The sequence below is a fragment of the Calypte anna genome, chromosome 1 (genome assembly GCF_003957555.1).
Source record: "Calypte anna isolate BGI_N300 chromosome 1, bCalAnn1_v1.p, whole genome shotgun sequence".
NCBI classification, from domain to species: Eukaryota; Metazoa; Chordata; class Aves; order Apodiformes; family Trochilidae; genus Calypte; species Calypte anna.
Genome location: NC_044244.1, coordinates 185,165,961 through 185,183,730, shown reverse-complemented (window position 1 = coordinate 185,183,730; position 17,770 = coordinate 185,165,961). Strand labels below are relative to the sequence as shown.

Sequence of the window (17,770 nt, the reverse complement as noted above, 5' to 3'; positions counted from 1 at the left end):
TGGTTTTTTTTCCCAATAATATTAGAACAACTGCTTTAACATTATACAAAGGGTGTCCACTCCATATTGTTTCATTCCTCTGATTAACACCTATGTGAGACTGGTATATTATTAATTTTCTGTTAAATCTAATATTATCTTTTAGACTAATTTGGCGCCAGCGTTCTACTCATCTGCATTAATAGGAAGCAGTGACCTCCAGTGCAGCAGAAATAGAGGAAAAAAAATGTTAATAGCCACTAGAAGTCTCTTTTCATACCTCAAAATGATAGCATTGATGTCTCAATGGACTACAAACCTTGCCAACTCTTTCCAGTGGTATAAGAGGGTTTGGGTGAGGAGGATTTTAGCAGTGTAAATTTAGCCAGATAAATGATGTGAACACAATTTAAAAAATTCTCAGCATCCTTCACTGACTGCTGATATAGCAGGATTTGGGGTCATTAATTGAAACAGTGTTTCCTGCTGTACATCTATTCATGACAACAGTCAACATGAATTATTCACTTTAAGGTCATTGTCTTTTCACTGACAACTCATTCCTCCAGTAGACAACAATTATTTTTGCTCAGAAGTTAAGATATAGGCCATCATTTCTTACAAGACATTTCTTGTAAAATTTCAGAGCATGCTGTAGGACCAGCTGGGTCATACTGCTGCCTCAGAACTTGTATACCTCTGCAGTAACTCACTCACTGTCTGTTTGAATCTTCTTCATTTTGTCAGTTGCATCTGATCTAGGTCACCACAGAGTATTCTGGAGAAAGCCTGGGACACACAGTATGCCTGTCTGATCACATTTAATCATAAACTAGTGATTTTTCACTTTTTACCTGATGTTTTGATCCAGATATATCATGACTTCCTGTTGCAGCTGACACTTTGGATGTTGTTCAGAAAGTGGTATTTTAGATGCTGACAATTTCAGATGGCTGTAGTCTCAGCACTTAGTGGAAATTCAGTTGTAGAAGAGACAAAGGCATTAAAAACACATTTCTGACAATGCAAGACATCCTCATAGATCTTGCAATCTATTTTTGAGAGGGTTTTTTTTTTCCCCAGGTGATCTGCTCATGTTATGGCTTCCATTGAATTTTCAAGTTCAAATTGATTCACAGAACAGAACACAAAATTAAAATTTGGGTGTAGAAATTGTGCATTAATCTTTTGTAATCACAGTTCCTACACAAATCCTGACTAGCAGCATTTTTCCAATGGTAAGCCCTGGTCTGTGTAATTCCTGCTCCTCTCTCATTCTGAACCTCTTGTTTCCTTTTTGTTACATTCTCACTAATGCCAGTTGAACAGAGGATGGTGATGTGAACCAGAACACAAAACCCCTAGTTTTGCCATTATTTGTGGGACTAGATCAGTTCCTTGACTCAGCTGCCACAGCAGGAGGGAAGATTTGCCAGAACAGTGCAGCTGAAGGCTGGAGTATTCTGTAATGCAGTAACAGGCCACCCTGATTTTGAAACTATTGTTCTCCAACTGCATACTTCTCAATTGACATTGTGATCAGAATCTGGTTGGGTTTTTTTTTACCCCAAATTCTATAATATTTCTTATTTTCAGACACTATCTAAAGTTGCCTATGCAAAGTGTTGTCCTTAATTTTCTTTCAGTCAAAAAGTTGCTTAATAATTTGAGAAACAGTCTCTTGGAATATGAATTTCATTTTACACAGGGGATGTAAAAAGTGGCCTGTGAGCTTGCAGATTTATAGCTAATTTGTGTTTGTAAAACATTTTGACATCCTTGAATAAACAGGTGCAGAAATGCAACATACAATAAATCAGGGATTAGGTGACGATTTTAAAATCTCAGAAGCACTGTATAAAGCTAAGGCTCAATATCCATAAATACTATGAATAATGAAACACATCCTTCTATTCTTACATTCACCCAAAACTATTCAATGGATGGATAAATACCAGGAAAATACCCATTTTTTTCCCAAAGATGAATGTTGCTCTTGGAAAAAAATCCCAAACTGTTATTTTCTGGTCTTCTTTAATGCTTTTTTGAATGTCTATTTTATAACTATAACTAAACACAACTATGGGATGAAAGTTTTTTTGCTCACCTGTATATCAGGATGATGCTAACACAGTTTTCTAAAAAAGAATATAATACATTAAGTCAGAGGTTGTACATCCAGTGAAACATTTCACTATTTAATTTATAGAGTTTAAGAAGTGTTAGATATTATGAAGAGTTCTCCTTGCTAATGTGCAGACAGAGAACTCTGTGGTGAAACAAGGAGTATATATAGAGAGAAATGGAAGCCAAAAAGTAATGAAAATATTTCTCTTGATCATGCATTTAGTTTGATTCCTGCTACAGCTCCCTATTTTTTTGGTACCTTTCATTCAACAGGGTGGGAACGTGAGCCATTTTCTTGGCTGAAAGCAGATTCAAAAGTTTGAAAATTATTGATACAAAGGCCATTTAGGTTTTGAGGAGAAAAATTCTGCTACTAATAGCATATCTAATGAAAAATTATTGTTAATACAACTTGATCATACCATGCTGATTTGGAAGTTTGTGGTTACAGAGGAAAACCCATGCCATGACTCTGCTATCAAGGCAGCCACAGAGACGACGTAGGGAATGGCACTTGTGTACTGAGAACAGATCTGCTTGGTGAGACAGTTCTGTTTCAGTGAAAACAGGTGCACAATATAATTCTGAATGCTCTGGCTCATTTTGAGATGAAATTCAACATAGAAAAATAAGACTACATGTTCTTCGGGTCATATAGTAGAATTTTCAGAAAAGCAAAATAATAAAAAGAATGAAATATAAATAGGAACAGTTTAGTGCCTCTTTGAAACTGCATGAATTTATGGCACCACTGGCTAACATTTAGGAATTTTTAGTTAAATATTTAACTGTCACATGTTCCAAAATAATACTGTCATACTCATTTTCAAACTTGCTTCTCAGCATGCCTTCTTTGTATGTAGCAAAACACTCAAAAAGAAACAACAATATCAACTATAAAATGCAATCGAATTATATTTTAGTAGACAATGAGTCAGCAGCGAGTCCCACAAGATGCTTCTGGAGATTTCATGAGACCCTTTGATACAACTGAAGAATCAAGTGATTCAGTGCAGCAGAACACATGGAGCATATCATGCCTTGCCTTGACTGTAACAAGAAGAATAAGGAGCAGATGGTTTTGGTGTTGGGTTTGAGAGTGAGGTTGGGCCAATCTTATCTCTTTTTCCTCTACTTAAGGAGAAATGAGTGATACTTTTTCTGATATTTTCTGTCTGATGACAACTGTCTGGTCAGGGACTCTCAGGCAGACTATTCTCTGCTTAGGAGTGATAGAGACCTTGTTCACATTCTTTATCATCCATACATGAGATGTAAGCTAGAAGCAGTTAGTCACCTGTCATGCCTTTTTCATATCTTCTCACACTTTTGATTGGTGACCTGTCAAATACCAGCTAGGTTCAAAGATTTATTTTTAAACTCAGTTCCCCATGTTTAGGTATGTTATCAATTTTCCAGTGTTTGAAGCAGAGTCTTTATTGTGACAGCTCTGGACTTCTATTCATACCAAGCAGATGAATTTTACATTCTTTTGGCAGTGAAGGCCTTTCAGCTACTTGTTCTCTGCTACCTGGAAAAAAAATGAACAAACCAAAAAACCAAAAAAAAAAAACCAAAAACCAACAACAAAACAACATTTGATATCACTAGGTTAATTAATTTAATCTATCATTTTCTTTGCTATACAAATTAACAAGGATGAAGTATGAAAACTCAAAAGCTGGCTTCTAAACATTCATTTCTGTTTCTGCACATGAATGCTCAATTCCTCAATGAATCATAAAACTTTTCCAAACTATAAGATTCTACATGTAGCTGTCTGGATGCCATCCAGAGGGACCTTAACAGGCTGGAGAGGTGAATCTATAACCATGAAGTTCCATAAGGCCAAGTGAAAGGTCCTAAACATGTGACAGGACAATACCAAGCAAAATTGTAGGTTGGACAGAGAATCATAGAATAATAGAATGCAAGGCTGAAAGGAACCTCAAAGATCATCTGATCCAAACTTTCATGGAAAAAGACTGTCAACTCAAGATGGCCCAGCATCCTGCCCAGCCAAATCATAAAAGTGACGAATGTTGGGGAAACCACCTCTTCCCTGGGCAGATTATTCCAATGGATCATTTTTCATATTGTGAAATCATTCCTATTTGTGTCCAGTCAGAACCTCCCAGGAGTAACTTGTACCAATCACCCCTCATCATTTCTATGTGACTCCTTGTAGAAAGGGAGTCTCCACCTTCTTTGCAGACACCCTTTAAATTCTGGAACATGGTGCTGAGTCTCCCCTGAGCCTTCTTTTCTCCAGCTGAACAAACCCAGTTCTCTCAGCCTTTCCCAGCTTCCCAGCGCTGTGGTCATTTTTGTGGCCTTTCTCTGCACTCTCTCCAGCCTGGTGGGATTTGATTTGTACATCAGGGACCAGAACTGAACAATGGTACATTTTGCCCAGGGAAGTTATGGATGCCTCATCCCTAGTTCAAGGCCAGGTTGCATGGTCTAGTGGGATGTGTTCCTGCCCATGACAGAGTGGTTGGAACCAGATGAACTTTAAGGTCCCTTCTAGCCCAAACCATTCTGTGATTCTCTGAAAAAAGATGTTCCTTGTTTTTAACGTATTACATTATATTAAAAATTACATTAAATTTAGGTACTAATTATCACATATACACCTAACAACCGTCTACCTATATAAAAATACTGTGTTTACATCAATTTTGTGTAATTTATGTTCCTGATGGATTCTGGAAATGTTTTAGATTCTTCACTTAAAAACATGAAAAACACTGAAATATGAATTAAATTCAAACATATGTGCAAAGTGCTTACCAAATACCCAGTCATTCCCAGCTCTAAATCATAAATCATGATTTCCTAGTAAACTAGTAAACAAAGCTGTCATGATTGACTTTCTTACCAACATTTAAATGCCTTAGGTCTTGAAAAGTCACTAGTCATTCTATTGTTATTACCAAGCAAATACTCCTAAAATCACTACTAATGAATGCATAAATGCGTAGTAATGTAATTTAAACCCTTGGGCTTCATTGATTCAGGTAGATTTCTGTTTGTGGTCATGATATTGCTCACTGCATGGTGTTATTACATCATTCCTTCTCAATTTGTAAATGCTATTAATTTTATTACTCTTATGGTTTTTTTTTTAAATCACCCTTCTTTTTGAGAGTAAACTAAGCTTTTTAAAGGACATAGTTTAAGCTATTTAATTGATTTAGAGACTTACCAGTTCATAAAATTTACATACAGCATGTATTTTTTTCTTGCAGCTTACCCACATTGGGTTGAGAAACTCAATGATACTCAGTTAGACAGTGGAGATCAGCTCAGATGGGAATGCAAAGCCACTGGAAAGCCAAGGCCCACATATCGTTGGCTGAAAAACGGAGTTCCTCTCTGGCCACAGGTACATTAGATGGGGAGTCACCAGTATGTTGCATGTATCTCTTTTCATTCAGATAAAGTCAGTTGAAGAACTGAAAATATATAAAATTATAACTATCTCAGAGAAGTGCTGTATTTGCTTAATCAGATTCTTTCATATTTACCCAATGTTATTCTACACTATTTAAACATTTATTTGTATATAATAATGCTCTTCAAAACACTGGAAGGCTAATTTAAGAGGTACAATGAGTATTACAGTTTTGCGGGTTTTCAACTCCATTAAGTTTCTGCATGTAAAATCATTCACCATCAAGACTATTATTATGCTCCATATAAGACTTCCAGAATGTTTAGTCTTTAACTAAAGTCACTTGATAAGTTTTAGAATTAGATCTGGATCTTTTAAAAGACTACTCATGGCATGGCCTGTAGTGGAACAGAGCGACCAGGTGCCTCTGATCATCAGGAAGTGGGTGTGAGCTGCTATCAACTCCACCTGTGCCCAGTCAGGGCAGGGCCCCTATGGAGCATGTGCAAGACCATGGGGCCAATAAATAGTGAGGCTCACACCCACTGAGGCAGCTCATTCTAGAGCTAGCTGAGAGAGTGGCTGGTTGCTTCCTTAGCAGCAGAACATCTTTGCTAGTTCCACACTGTGGGCAATAGATTCAGATCACATCCGAGTCTATATCACCGTATCAACGCGTCGACTCTGGACAAGAGACTCCTTTCCGGCTACAATGGCCTGTCTTTTATTTCACTTTGCTGTGTCTCAGTCACCAGTATGTTAGCCTACATCACGTGGGCTTTTTTCTAACACCTTTCCATTTTCATACTCGCAAATTATTTACAATAATAATGAAAAAAAAATTAAATTGTAAATTTATATCATGCAGTTTTCCAGATAAGAATAAAGCTTTTCAGTTCTGTAAGAAAATGTCTCTATTTGTAAATCACTGCACAGAATGGATGAAAGTCGTAATGTCTTCCTTTTTAGTGAATGTCACCTCTATCTGTGAACAGCAACTAGTTACACAGTCAGAAAAGAAACATAAACACAGTTTATTATTAAAGCTGTGAGACATTGAAAATAAAGTCTTTACTTGCCTTTAATTTATCCATTTCTACCTTTTTTAGATGGAGCTATTAATCCTGAAACTGAAGCAATTTAAATATCTACACATTTTGGTTTTCTGATTTTCCAAAACATTAGTTGCACCAGTCTCTAAAATGTCAAAACCATTTCAGTTTAAACTGGAGATTACAACAGAGAGAACTTCTTTCATTGTTTCTTCTGTATTTTCACTGTTTTCTTTATCAATTTTTAATTAAACCTAAAACTATAATAATGAAATCTAGAGATGTTTTATAGTAGTTCAAATTAGTCATTATACAGATTCATGAAGTACACATTTCCATAAACAGCTATTAATGTGCCTCCTCTGTAATAATTATTTTCTAATTGTGGGCCTTTAAAATAATAAATTTGCACTTATAATGAAGAATATTAGACCTTTTTATCTTAGTCATGCAGGCAACTTTTCAAATCTACACTTATGAAAATAATATCATGACTAAAACCAAACATTTGCTAGAGATGTGATGACTATCAGATACATTACACTTGCAACAGACTTCTTGACTCCTAAAAGTTCCCATGATGAACTGGTTTTGAAAACCATGCGAGGGTAAAAGACAAATAAGCAAACAGACAAAACAAGACATGGAGACAGCGAACCTACACTGAAAAAATATTTGCACTTTTAAATATTTGGGGAGTTTGTTCTGCCCTCACCCATTTCTTTTTTCTTGACGTTCCTTATATGTAAAGAAAAAAGTAAGCCCAAGGATATTTTTTGCTCAGCTTTATTTCAGCTTTATGTCTTTCATCCCTTTGCCTTAAGCTAATAGCATAGCAAATTTCCAGTGCCTATTTGCTTTTATAGAAGGTTGTTGTTATGGTTTTTTTATATTCCATTACAGAGCAGAATTGAGATGGTTAATGGTGTCTTGATGATCCACAGTGTGAATCTCTCAGATGCTGGAATGTATCAATGCTTAGCAGAAAATAAGTATGGCACCACTTATGCCAGTGCTGAGCTGAAGATTTTAGGTGAGTATCACAGAAAAAGAATAGACTGCTCCTTTTTTCCCCTTTGATAATTAAATGTATTCTTGGTCTGTTATGATAAGAAACAGCTTCTGGTAGTCCAAACTTAGCAGAGCAGATAAAAATGGGTTACTTTTTCATGTTATTATGCATGTGTGAGTGGCTCTTTTGTTGCCCAATAGAATGCAAGTACTTTGGTTACCTGAATATTTTTGTCATAAATTACTGACTCATTTTTGATAATTTCTCATATATGGCTATTTCAGTGCAAATATATAGAACAATAGTTTTTTACTCCTTTAAAAATAAGCACAGAAGAGGTTTAGAGAAAGTAAGAATGTTTTGGACTCTGCAAAATTAAATCAATATTTATACCATTAGTCATTATACAGCCTCATGAGGTACACATTTCCATAAACAGCTATTAATGCGTCTCCTCTGTAGAAATTATTTTCTAATATTGGACCTTTAAAATAATAAATTTGCACTTACAATGAAGAAGATTAGACCTTTTTATCTTAGTCATGCAGGCAACTTTTCAAATCTACACTTATGAAAATAACACCATGACTGACATTATTCAAAGGCAGTTAAGCATGATCTTAATTTTAAAAGTGTAAAAATTTCCTATGAAATCACCAGAACTGATTGAAGAGTGGAAAGAAAATATTAAAATTCATTATTCAAAAGTTGAAGTGGGCAGTTAATGAAATTAGACTTGAAGCATGTCTTCCCAACACTCTAGTTTTTGTCAAAAGCAAACTGTGGCAATGCACAATGAGACAATAATGAGGAAAGGATTTCTACAGAGTTAATTGAGATAGATTTGTAAGAGTCTCATGACTTTTTATTAGAGGATGGTATCCCAGGAAGACAGGTGTCTGTCAAAGTAATTCAATGGCCACATCAGAGATAAAAGGTCTCTGCACTGCTCCGACCTTGCAAATTTCAAAACCTGCACCTGGGAATCATTCTTGTAAACTCCCAGTCAAAATAGTAATAAAGTTGAAGTTACTGAAATATTGGACTACATTTGAGCTAAGATTTGATTGTTCTGAAGAATAACCCATCTAGTACATTTCTAACTATTTCTTAGCTGGCCAATATTAGAAGTTCGCTGATAGCTCTTCAAAGTATTTCTGTCTAGCCATCAATTCAAACCCAAGTTGCCCTCTTTTCATCATCTTCTTTGTCATTTGTGATTCAGTCAGCAAAGAGATCCCTCTTGGTTACAACATTCTCGTGCTCTAGTTTTCATATCCTCTATACAATAGGTATACCTATTATATCTGGTAGTTGTACATTTTCTATGATATTCTCTAATATAAGAAATGGCCATTATATGCTGCTGCAGTAATAGCAACCTTTCATTTTGTCACTCAAGAAATTGTACCCCTGTTAAATTTTAACCATAATGTTTCACTAAAGAGGCAGTTGTGTTTAATTTTCTGGATTATTAAAGGGAAACGAACAGAATAAATTGTCCATATAAATAGCACTAGTATGAAAATGGCCAAAAATAATGATAGGAAATTCCTATATATTAGAGGCAATGGAGTGTAATATGTCCCTATATGTGTAGCTGAGATAGTGGGTGTGCTTCGGTTTTGCAAAATTAGTTTAAGAATTAATAGTGTAAGAATTAACTCCAGTGAGAGCATTTTGCATAGCTGTGGAATTTAAACTCCTTTTCAATTTGAACTAGTTATTTCTAAAAAATTCTCTATGAAATAAAAAAAAAGATAAATTAGAAAAGGTGTAGTTAACTCTAGTATTTAGCCACCGATTCATAACTGGATTAAGTTATTGACCTGCCCTCTAGTTTTGCCTACTGAATTAAAATATTTTTAAAAATTCCATTTAACCTGAAGTATAATAATTTACAAGCCAAAAATGGAGATTCTGTCCCAAAGACCAAATCTATTATTTTAATCTCTAATAGAATGTAATGAAACAGGACACTGTGATTGCTCTCTGTAAAGCAAATGGTTTTGGTTTTGGTTTTTACAGCTTCAGCTCCCACTTTCCCCCTAAATCAAATGAGGAAAACAATAATTATTACCAAGGGCCAAGAAGTCACCATTGATTGCAAGCCACAAGCCTCTCCAAAGCCAACTATCACTTGGAAGAAAGGAGATAAAGCCTTAAAGGAAAATAAGAGGTCAGAATCCTGTTTGTAAACTAAAGATTACATTTGAATGTTTGATTCTGTGATATGATATGAAAATCGAACAAGTGGTAAGACCATGAATACATTAGCATGTGCATGGTTTAATTATTTTGTCAAGCTGATCTGTCTGACAGGAGTAACATTATTGTTTCCACAGTATTGAAATGAAAAATCTTAAACTTGTTTGGAGATGCAGACAGATGAAAAGAAATTATTATTTTTCTCTTTTTTCCTCTATTTTAAGTTACTAATTTTTATTTATTTTGATATATTTTATGTACGTATATATTTAATTTTAATTTATATATTTATTTATTAAAAGCATCGAGTTTGAAGAAGTCAGGACCACATAAGATATCAGATGTTCTTATTTATTTGAAATAATTTTAATAAGGCAGATTGGTAGCTTGATCACAATGGAATTCTGCCCAAGAATAGCTTTAAATTACTCAGAGCAGAAATATACGATTCCATTATGGGCTTTAATTATACAACTGATTTCTGTACTCAAGTGCACATCTGTTTAACATTTTATTCTTGATTAAATAGTTGTGTCCAGCTCTGCACATTGAACATATTTTAAGCACTGCAGGTAGAATTCCAGCTGTAATTGCACTTTTATCAGATTGCATGTACACTGTGCAGTTTTGCCACACTGCACATGGTCTTTAAGTACACAGAGCAATCTTCATTTTGGAAGTGTATCTGAATGAACCACTAAAACTGACTTGTAAGGCATAAGTCAAAAAAGACAAAAGCAAGGACTTTTTTCATCATTTGTGCTATACTGATGAAGTCATTAGAGCATATATATATATATATATATATTCTTATTACATGAAAACCCCTTTTCATTCACATGAGTTTTATTTTCATCTCATGCCATTTCTTTTGTTCCAAGAAATAAAAATTAATAATTTTAATGCCATATTTGTTATTTTGGTAATGCAGAGCATTATATACAAAATTTTACTAACCAGTATGAGTTGTACACTATTTATTGATAAGATGTGACAGATCAATATTTTAACAATGCTGAAAGTGTAAAATGATGTGACTGATGCTTCTGTTTTGTAGATACAGAGTTAACTCTTTTAACTACCTGATCTTTTCCTCTCATCTCTATAAATGTCACTATGGTTTCTCTGATTGCTACATGTAAATCACATTTTAATCCACAACCAGTAAAGCATTTTGGCAGTTACTTGATGTCTATCCAGATATAAACTAACTGTGAAGTTAAAATCTCATACAAATAAGATCTACAGCTACATTTTTTTTTACAGCTTTTGATATTTGCTAATTTTGACAAAGGCTTGGAATGGGAAATGATGAAACATGGAAGATGAAAAGCTGATTAAACTATTTCAGATCTTTGAAAGATTTTAGTTGTGTTCAACTTAATTTTTAGTCAGCTCTTCAGAGAGTATCTTGTGTTATTCAGACCAGTTCCCTTAGTTCTATTGTTTATAGAGAGCTGGGGGTGAGGAGAATATATTTATCTAATTGCAAATTTATAATGTATGTAGAGTTTTAACTCTATGTATACTACGTTTTAAACACCAAAAATAGAGTCTGTTTGAAGAGGAGATGAGGAATACTATCTTTTTTTTTGAAAGGAAGTGTAAATCCACTGAGGTAGCATGAGTGTTTCTATGTTTTGGGTACTCTGAGAAAGAATCATTGTAAGGGAACTGTGTAAAAAATTAAAAAAAAAAAAAAAAAAAAGGAATCTGACCTGATGAACACATATGTATACTTTAAAAATGGGCTTTGATAAAAAATCCTATCTAAAAACAATTAGAATCTGTCATGCGATGTGTTTACATGAATGTGGAACCATAAAAGATTAAAAGAAAAAAAACAAATTCTGATTAAATAATACAGAAGGGCAAGGACAGAACAACAGAATGTATTTTTTTCTCTTCTGCTGTACTTTATTACTCTTCTGGAGTACCTGTAATAAAGTGCATATTGTGTTTTATTTTTGCTAAATCTGCCAGCCCAGTAAAGAAATTCACTCCATTTAACCACATCTGTTAGAAAAGACTTAATACAAAATAGACTTTCCCCTCTGTGAAGAAGAAATTCCACTTGACTAGGGGATCTGCTATCATCTAATCCACCTCTTCCAAGCTGTGTTGTCTCCTTGAGTGTTCCTCCATACAACCACAAGCTGGTTGACAGAAATGCCTGAAGTGGCATTTCCATTGTAACTGAGCAGAATGACGTTGTTCCTGTGAAACTCATGGCTGGGAACAGTTCTCTACAGTTCTGGAGTCAGACTGACTCTAGCTCCTGAAATTTCATGCAGTCTGAAAGACTAAAATGATTCATCTATGGCCAAAAGGCTAAAGCCACTCACTTAAGAACTGAGAGTCTTGAAGAGCTCCATCTCATGGTCTGTTTTTACCTTTGAACAAATTATCCAGCACAAGGTCTTCATATTCACAGTCCATCTATGCTAGGTTTGCTCTCCTTGCTGAGCTATCATTCTGAGCAGTCAGATCATTTCATTCCATTCGAAAAGCATGTGTATATTATAACATCTCTTTTGAACTGAATGAATGGCAAGACTATAAAATGCAGCAAGAAAACTAGAATATTGATAGAATTTTAAAATCAGAATAATTTGGGTTGGAAGGGACCTTTAAAGCTCACCTAGTCCAACCCCCCTGCAGTAAACAGGGACACCCTCAACTAGATCAACTTTCTCAGAGCCTCGTCAAACCTCACCTTGAATATCTCCAGGGATGAGGCCTCAACTACCTCCCTGGCCAAACTGTTCCATTGTCCCATTGCTCTCATAGTAAATAACTTTTTCCTAATATCCAATATAAATCTAATCTTCTCTAATTTAAAACCAATGACACTTGTCCTATCACTACAGGCCATTGCAAACAGTCCCTCTCCAGCCTTCCTCTAGGCCCCCTTCAGATACCAAAAGGTTGCTATTTAATCTCCCCAGAGCTTGTTTTCTCCAGGCTGATCAACAGCACATCAACATTTTTACCTATGAGTTAAGAGGAGAGAAGAAAAAGCTATAGTTACAGCTCTTTTATGGATTTACAATGCACTTGAGCACCACATCAATGGGAGTTTTGTAAGCAGAGAAACATCCTTAAGGTGCAGCTTTTCATTAGACATCTCACAATAATTAAAATAGTTAACTATGTCTACTAACCACTTGCCTCTGGACTGTATTGTCTCTTAGGTTAATAGAGGACTCTAGCCTGTGATAATGCATGCTTTGGTTATTGATTTGAACATTGAGGTTTTTGATCTATAAGAATTTTATAAAGCACTTTTGAATCTTTTAGTTTGTAAATATTTTTATATAGATAAGCCAATTATATTGTGATAAACAATAACTTTATGCTTTGATTTGTGATAAAATATTTGGCTGAAACTTTGATTTAAGTCTTAAGTAGGAAGAATTGGGCCCTTGGGCAAAAGTACAGTGATTAAAAAACATTTTTGGTAATTTTCAGAAATATTCCAGTTAGATAATTCCCATGTGTGTAATAAAACCTTCATTTAGTATTTTAGCATTAGCTTCTAAACAAGACCTGGACCCAAACTATTCAATTCAGGAAGCCACTCAGGAGCCTATTTCTAATTAAACATTTTTTAAACTTATATACAAACCGAAAAGATGAGAGGGGGGAAATGACATTTATTAACATTAATTTTATCATGTTAGATAAATTTTATAATACACATTTGAATAGACTGGAATTTGCCATCAGTTGCATCAATGCAAAAAACGAGTAATGTTAGTAAAATAAATTCTTTAATTGTGAACAAATTTAATTTTAAAATTCTTTTAGTTCCTTTGTTCAGACTTCTGTAAATTACAGGCATTTTCTAATGATTTGCTACTGCATAAATTTTTGTAAGCCATTACTCCATGAGCTGTAATCTGTTTTATCACTTCAAGAAAATCACCCATCTTTCCTGTCTAGATTGCCCTATAGTAGTGACTATGGCTGATGTTTAAACAGATCTGCTTGAGGAGTTATAGGTATTAAAAAGCATTATGTCTTTGTTCATCTGTTTTTGTTCTTTCTCCTACATCTAAAATATTGTTCTTATTAAACTTATATTGAATTTCACTCTAGATCATTATTTCCATTACATATCCAATAATTACAGCTAAAAAAAAATAATTCAAAAGCACTCTAGCAGTGCAAAGAGTTCTTTTCAGTGCTTGTACTTTCTTCTCCATTCAGACCCCAAGAAATAAAAAATAGCATAATTTAACCTACAAACAGGTAACTGAGGAAGTAGGAATTTTATAATACCAATTTTGTGGTTTTTGCTTTTGTTCCTTTTCCTTTTGAAGCTTCTTAAATAATAATATTTGCTTTATAACTTTCTTAAAAATCTCAATTTATGTGCATATAAATATTTAATCTAAAAAAATCTAAATACAGTGATATCTAAATATATCTGCATATATTGGTATTATAGTTCTATGTTTATCAACTCGTTTATGCCATTGTGGCACAGTCTAATCTTTATTCTTCACTTGACAGAACAAGCTTTGAAGAAAAACATTAACGCTTTCTCAAGGTCATTTTCATAATACATTACCATGAGCAGAACAACAGTGGGTCTCTCTGTGGTCATTGTATAATTGTTCATATTCATTCATTTAGGTCCAAGCTTAACTTTGCCTGAGGACCTAAATATATTAAGCATTTCCACAAGGAAAATAAAGGGTAAGAATACTCCACCTACAACTTCAACTCAGCCACTTTTCCTATGGACCAATTAATTTCCTTCATTCCATTGCTGTTTGAAGGAGTTCTGGAGATAAGGTGAAGAAAACTTTTTGCAGGTTAAGCATCAGAGGAAATTTTTAGAGCATTTAAATGCAATAGACTGGTCTGGGTTTGGCCAGAACACAAACTTCAACATCTCTATTCTTGCAAAAAACACCACAGTTGTTTTTCTATTGATTACAAGTGGGTAAAAACCTTTTATTCCATTTCCTCCAAATGGTATTAAGGAATCATTGAACAGGTGAAAGTGGCAACGAGATCTGGATATCACCTGGTCCAATCCCTGCTCATAACAGAGTCAGCTTGGACAGGTTGCACAAGGTCAAGCCTAGTAAGGGTTTGAGAATATCCAAGGATAGAGACAAATAGCCTTTCTGGAAAAGTTGTTCCTATTCCAGCTAATCATTCTTAGAGTAAAAAAGAAAGATGTTCTTATGTTTAAATGTAACTGATGTTTAAATGGAATTTCCTGCATTTCGGTTTTTTCCTGTCACCTCTTGTCCTGTCACTGGACTTGACTGAGAACAGCCTGGCTCTGTCTGCTTACTTCTTCCCATCAGTGTGCATACCATTTGATCAGTGTGTTGGTCAGCTGGGAGGCTCTGATCGATTTCATAAATATGGCCATATACTGAATCAAAATCAATGCTTCTCAAATTCTCCATTCAGATATGCCCCAAACCTTCTTGGCTTCCAAAAAGCATACAATGGAGATGTTGCTCACTCATACAAAAGCTGTCTGCTCTTTATTTCCATGTAGGAAAGTTATTGTCTGCTTAATGTTTTCTTTAGTTTCTACGTGCCTCGTGTGAGGTCACTGGGACTGAGTTGCTGCCATAGAGAAGCCTCTAGGAAGTGCACATGGAACAAGGAAGTTTTGGATATTAATAGCAAATCCCTTGACAGTCATAAATATCATAAATAAACCGAGTGGATACTGAAATGTGAAGCTATCAGGCATTGAAAACATGGAGAAATGAGGGAATTTTTCCTTCATACTCACATGGATACAAAATGTCAAGCTGCACATTGACCTATAAAGGCAGGAGAACACTAAACGATTCCCTTTAAGTGAGAATCATCAGCTGTAAGTACTAAATGATGAATAAATCCTCTGGAGGGGACAAAGTGTTCAAGCTGTGCATAGCATAATACAAAAGGGAATGAATTGAAGCTGCTGAAATGTTGCCTTTGCTAAAGTTTGCATCATTTTCTGTTCTTTCAGTTATGCTTCTCCAACAGCCAGTAGCTGTGAAAGCCAGAGAAATGAATGAGGTCTCCTATGGGGACGTTAAATTGCAAATACTAATATAGAATTGCTGCAGTGTTGCTAGACAGATACACAGGGAAGACTGAGACTACTGCCTTTCACCTACCCTCAGGTTAATACTGAAGTCTTGGAACAAAAGAAGTAGTTTTACTTTGCACCCAGTTATTTTATGTTACACTTCTCTATGCAATTAGTGGAAACACAGAAAACTTGAATCCAAAAATATCATCATTCAAAATCTTAGAGATGGATAAGCTTTTGTATTCTTCTAGTCTCTCAGACTACTTCATTTTCAGTTCTGACAGGTTTTTATCACAGTTTTATTTTTCACTCAACTATATTTAAGAACCTGTCAGTGTTTGCATTGTAAGTTCCTATTTTAATGGCTTTATAGCTCAACTGCTATGAAACAAATCAGAGAAAAGTAAAAGGTGTTTGAGAGCAGAAACAAAATATTTGAATTTGATGTGAAATTTGTATTCAGCTTTATAAAGTGTTTTTTTTTTAGTAAGTGTTAAGTTTTTTCATATATGAGCATGTATTTAAATTTAAATGCAGTAGATATTGGCTACCAAATAAATTCCATGGTTATAATCAAGGAAACTGTTATCTACAAGATTATAAATTATTTCTCTGAACTGAAATCCCAGTCTTCCTTCCTAGAAATAGTATTCAGGACAAAATATTATTTATCTTTAATACAATACTTCAATAATGTTATACAGCTATTTAGGCGCTCACTCTTTTTAGATGAGTACTGATTGACTCTTCATAGAATCCTGTCATGGTTTGGGTTGGAACGGACCCTGAAGATTATCTATTTCTAACCCATCCTTTCACGGGCAGGGACGCCTCCCACTAGAACAAGTTGCTCAAAGCTCCATCAAATCTGACCTTGAACACTTCCAGGAGGGAAGTATCCACAGCTTCTGTACAACCTGTGCCTGTGTCTCACCACCCACACACTAAAGAATTTCTTCCTTATATCCAACTTAAATCTACTCTCTCCCAATTTAAAGCCATTACCCCTTGTCCTATGGCTACATACCCTCATAAACAGTCCCTCTCCAGCTTTCTTGGAGGCCCCCTTCAAGTGCTGAAGGGCCACTATAAGGTCTCCCCAAAGGGTCTCTTTTTCAGGCTGAACAACCCCAGCTCTCTGAGCCTCTCTTCCTAAGAGAGATACTCCAGCCCTCTGATCATCTCTGTGGCCCTCCTCTCAATTGGCTTCAACAACTTTATGTCAGTCTTGTGTGGGGAACTCCAGAAGTGGACACAGGACTGCACGTGGAGTCTCATGAGCACTCAGTAGAAGGGAAGAATCATGTTCCTCAGCCTGTTGGGAAAACTTCTTTTGATGTAGCCCAGGACACAGTTGGCTTTCTGGTCTGCAAGTGCACATTGGCAGCTCATGTTGACCTTATCAACCAACACCCCCCAGACTCTTCTACTCAGGGCTGTTCTAAATACCTTCTCTGTCTGACCTGTAAGTGTGCTTGGGATTGCCCTGGTCCAGGCTCAGGACCTTATCCTTGACCTTATTGAACTTCATGGCCACACCTCTCAAGCCTGTCAAGGTCTGGATGCCATCCCTCAGGTATGTTGACCACACCACATATATTGGTGTCATCAGCAAACTTGCTGAGTGTACACACAATCCCACCAACCATGTCTCTAACAAAGATATTTAATGGCACTGGTCCCAGTACTGACCCTTGAGGAACACCACTTATCACTGATCTGCATTTGGACATTGAATAGTTATCATGACTCTTTGAGTGCAAACATACATCCAATTCCTTATCCACCAGTTGGTCAATCCATCAAGTCCATGTTTCTATTTTGGAGACCAGGATGTTGTGTGGAACCGTGTCTAATGTTTTGCACAAATCCAGGTAGATAACATCAGTTCCTCTTCTGTTGTCCACTAATGCTATGATCCTGTCTTAAAAGGCCAA

General features: G+C 35.4%; 1 protein-coding gene across 1 annotated transcript in view; it reads left to right on the top strand.

The window, feature by feature from the left end:
• CNTN5 (contactin 5) overlaps positions 1–17,770 on the top strand; it is a 310,996-nt gene that overhangs the window by 186,418 nt on the left and 106,808 nt on the right. The window contains exons 8-10 of the mRNA XM_030449461.1: positions 5,358–5,494; positions 7,459–7,588; positions 9,596–9,746. Coding sequence (XP_030305321.1) covers positions 5,358–5,494; positions 7,459–7,588; positions 9,596–9,746 — 418 coding nt within the window. The remainder of the gene's footprint in view (positions 1–5,357; positions 5,495–7,458; positions 7,589–9,595; positions 9,747–17,770) is intronic.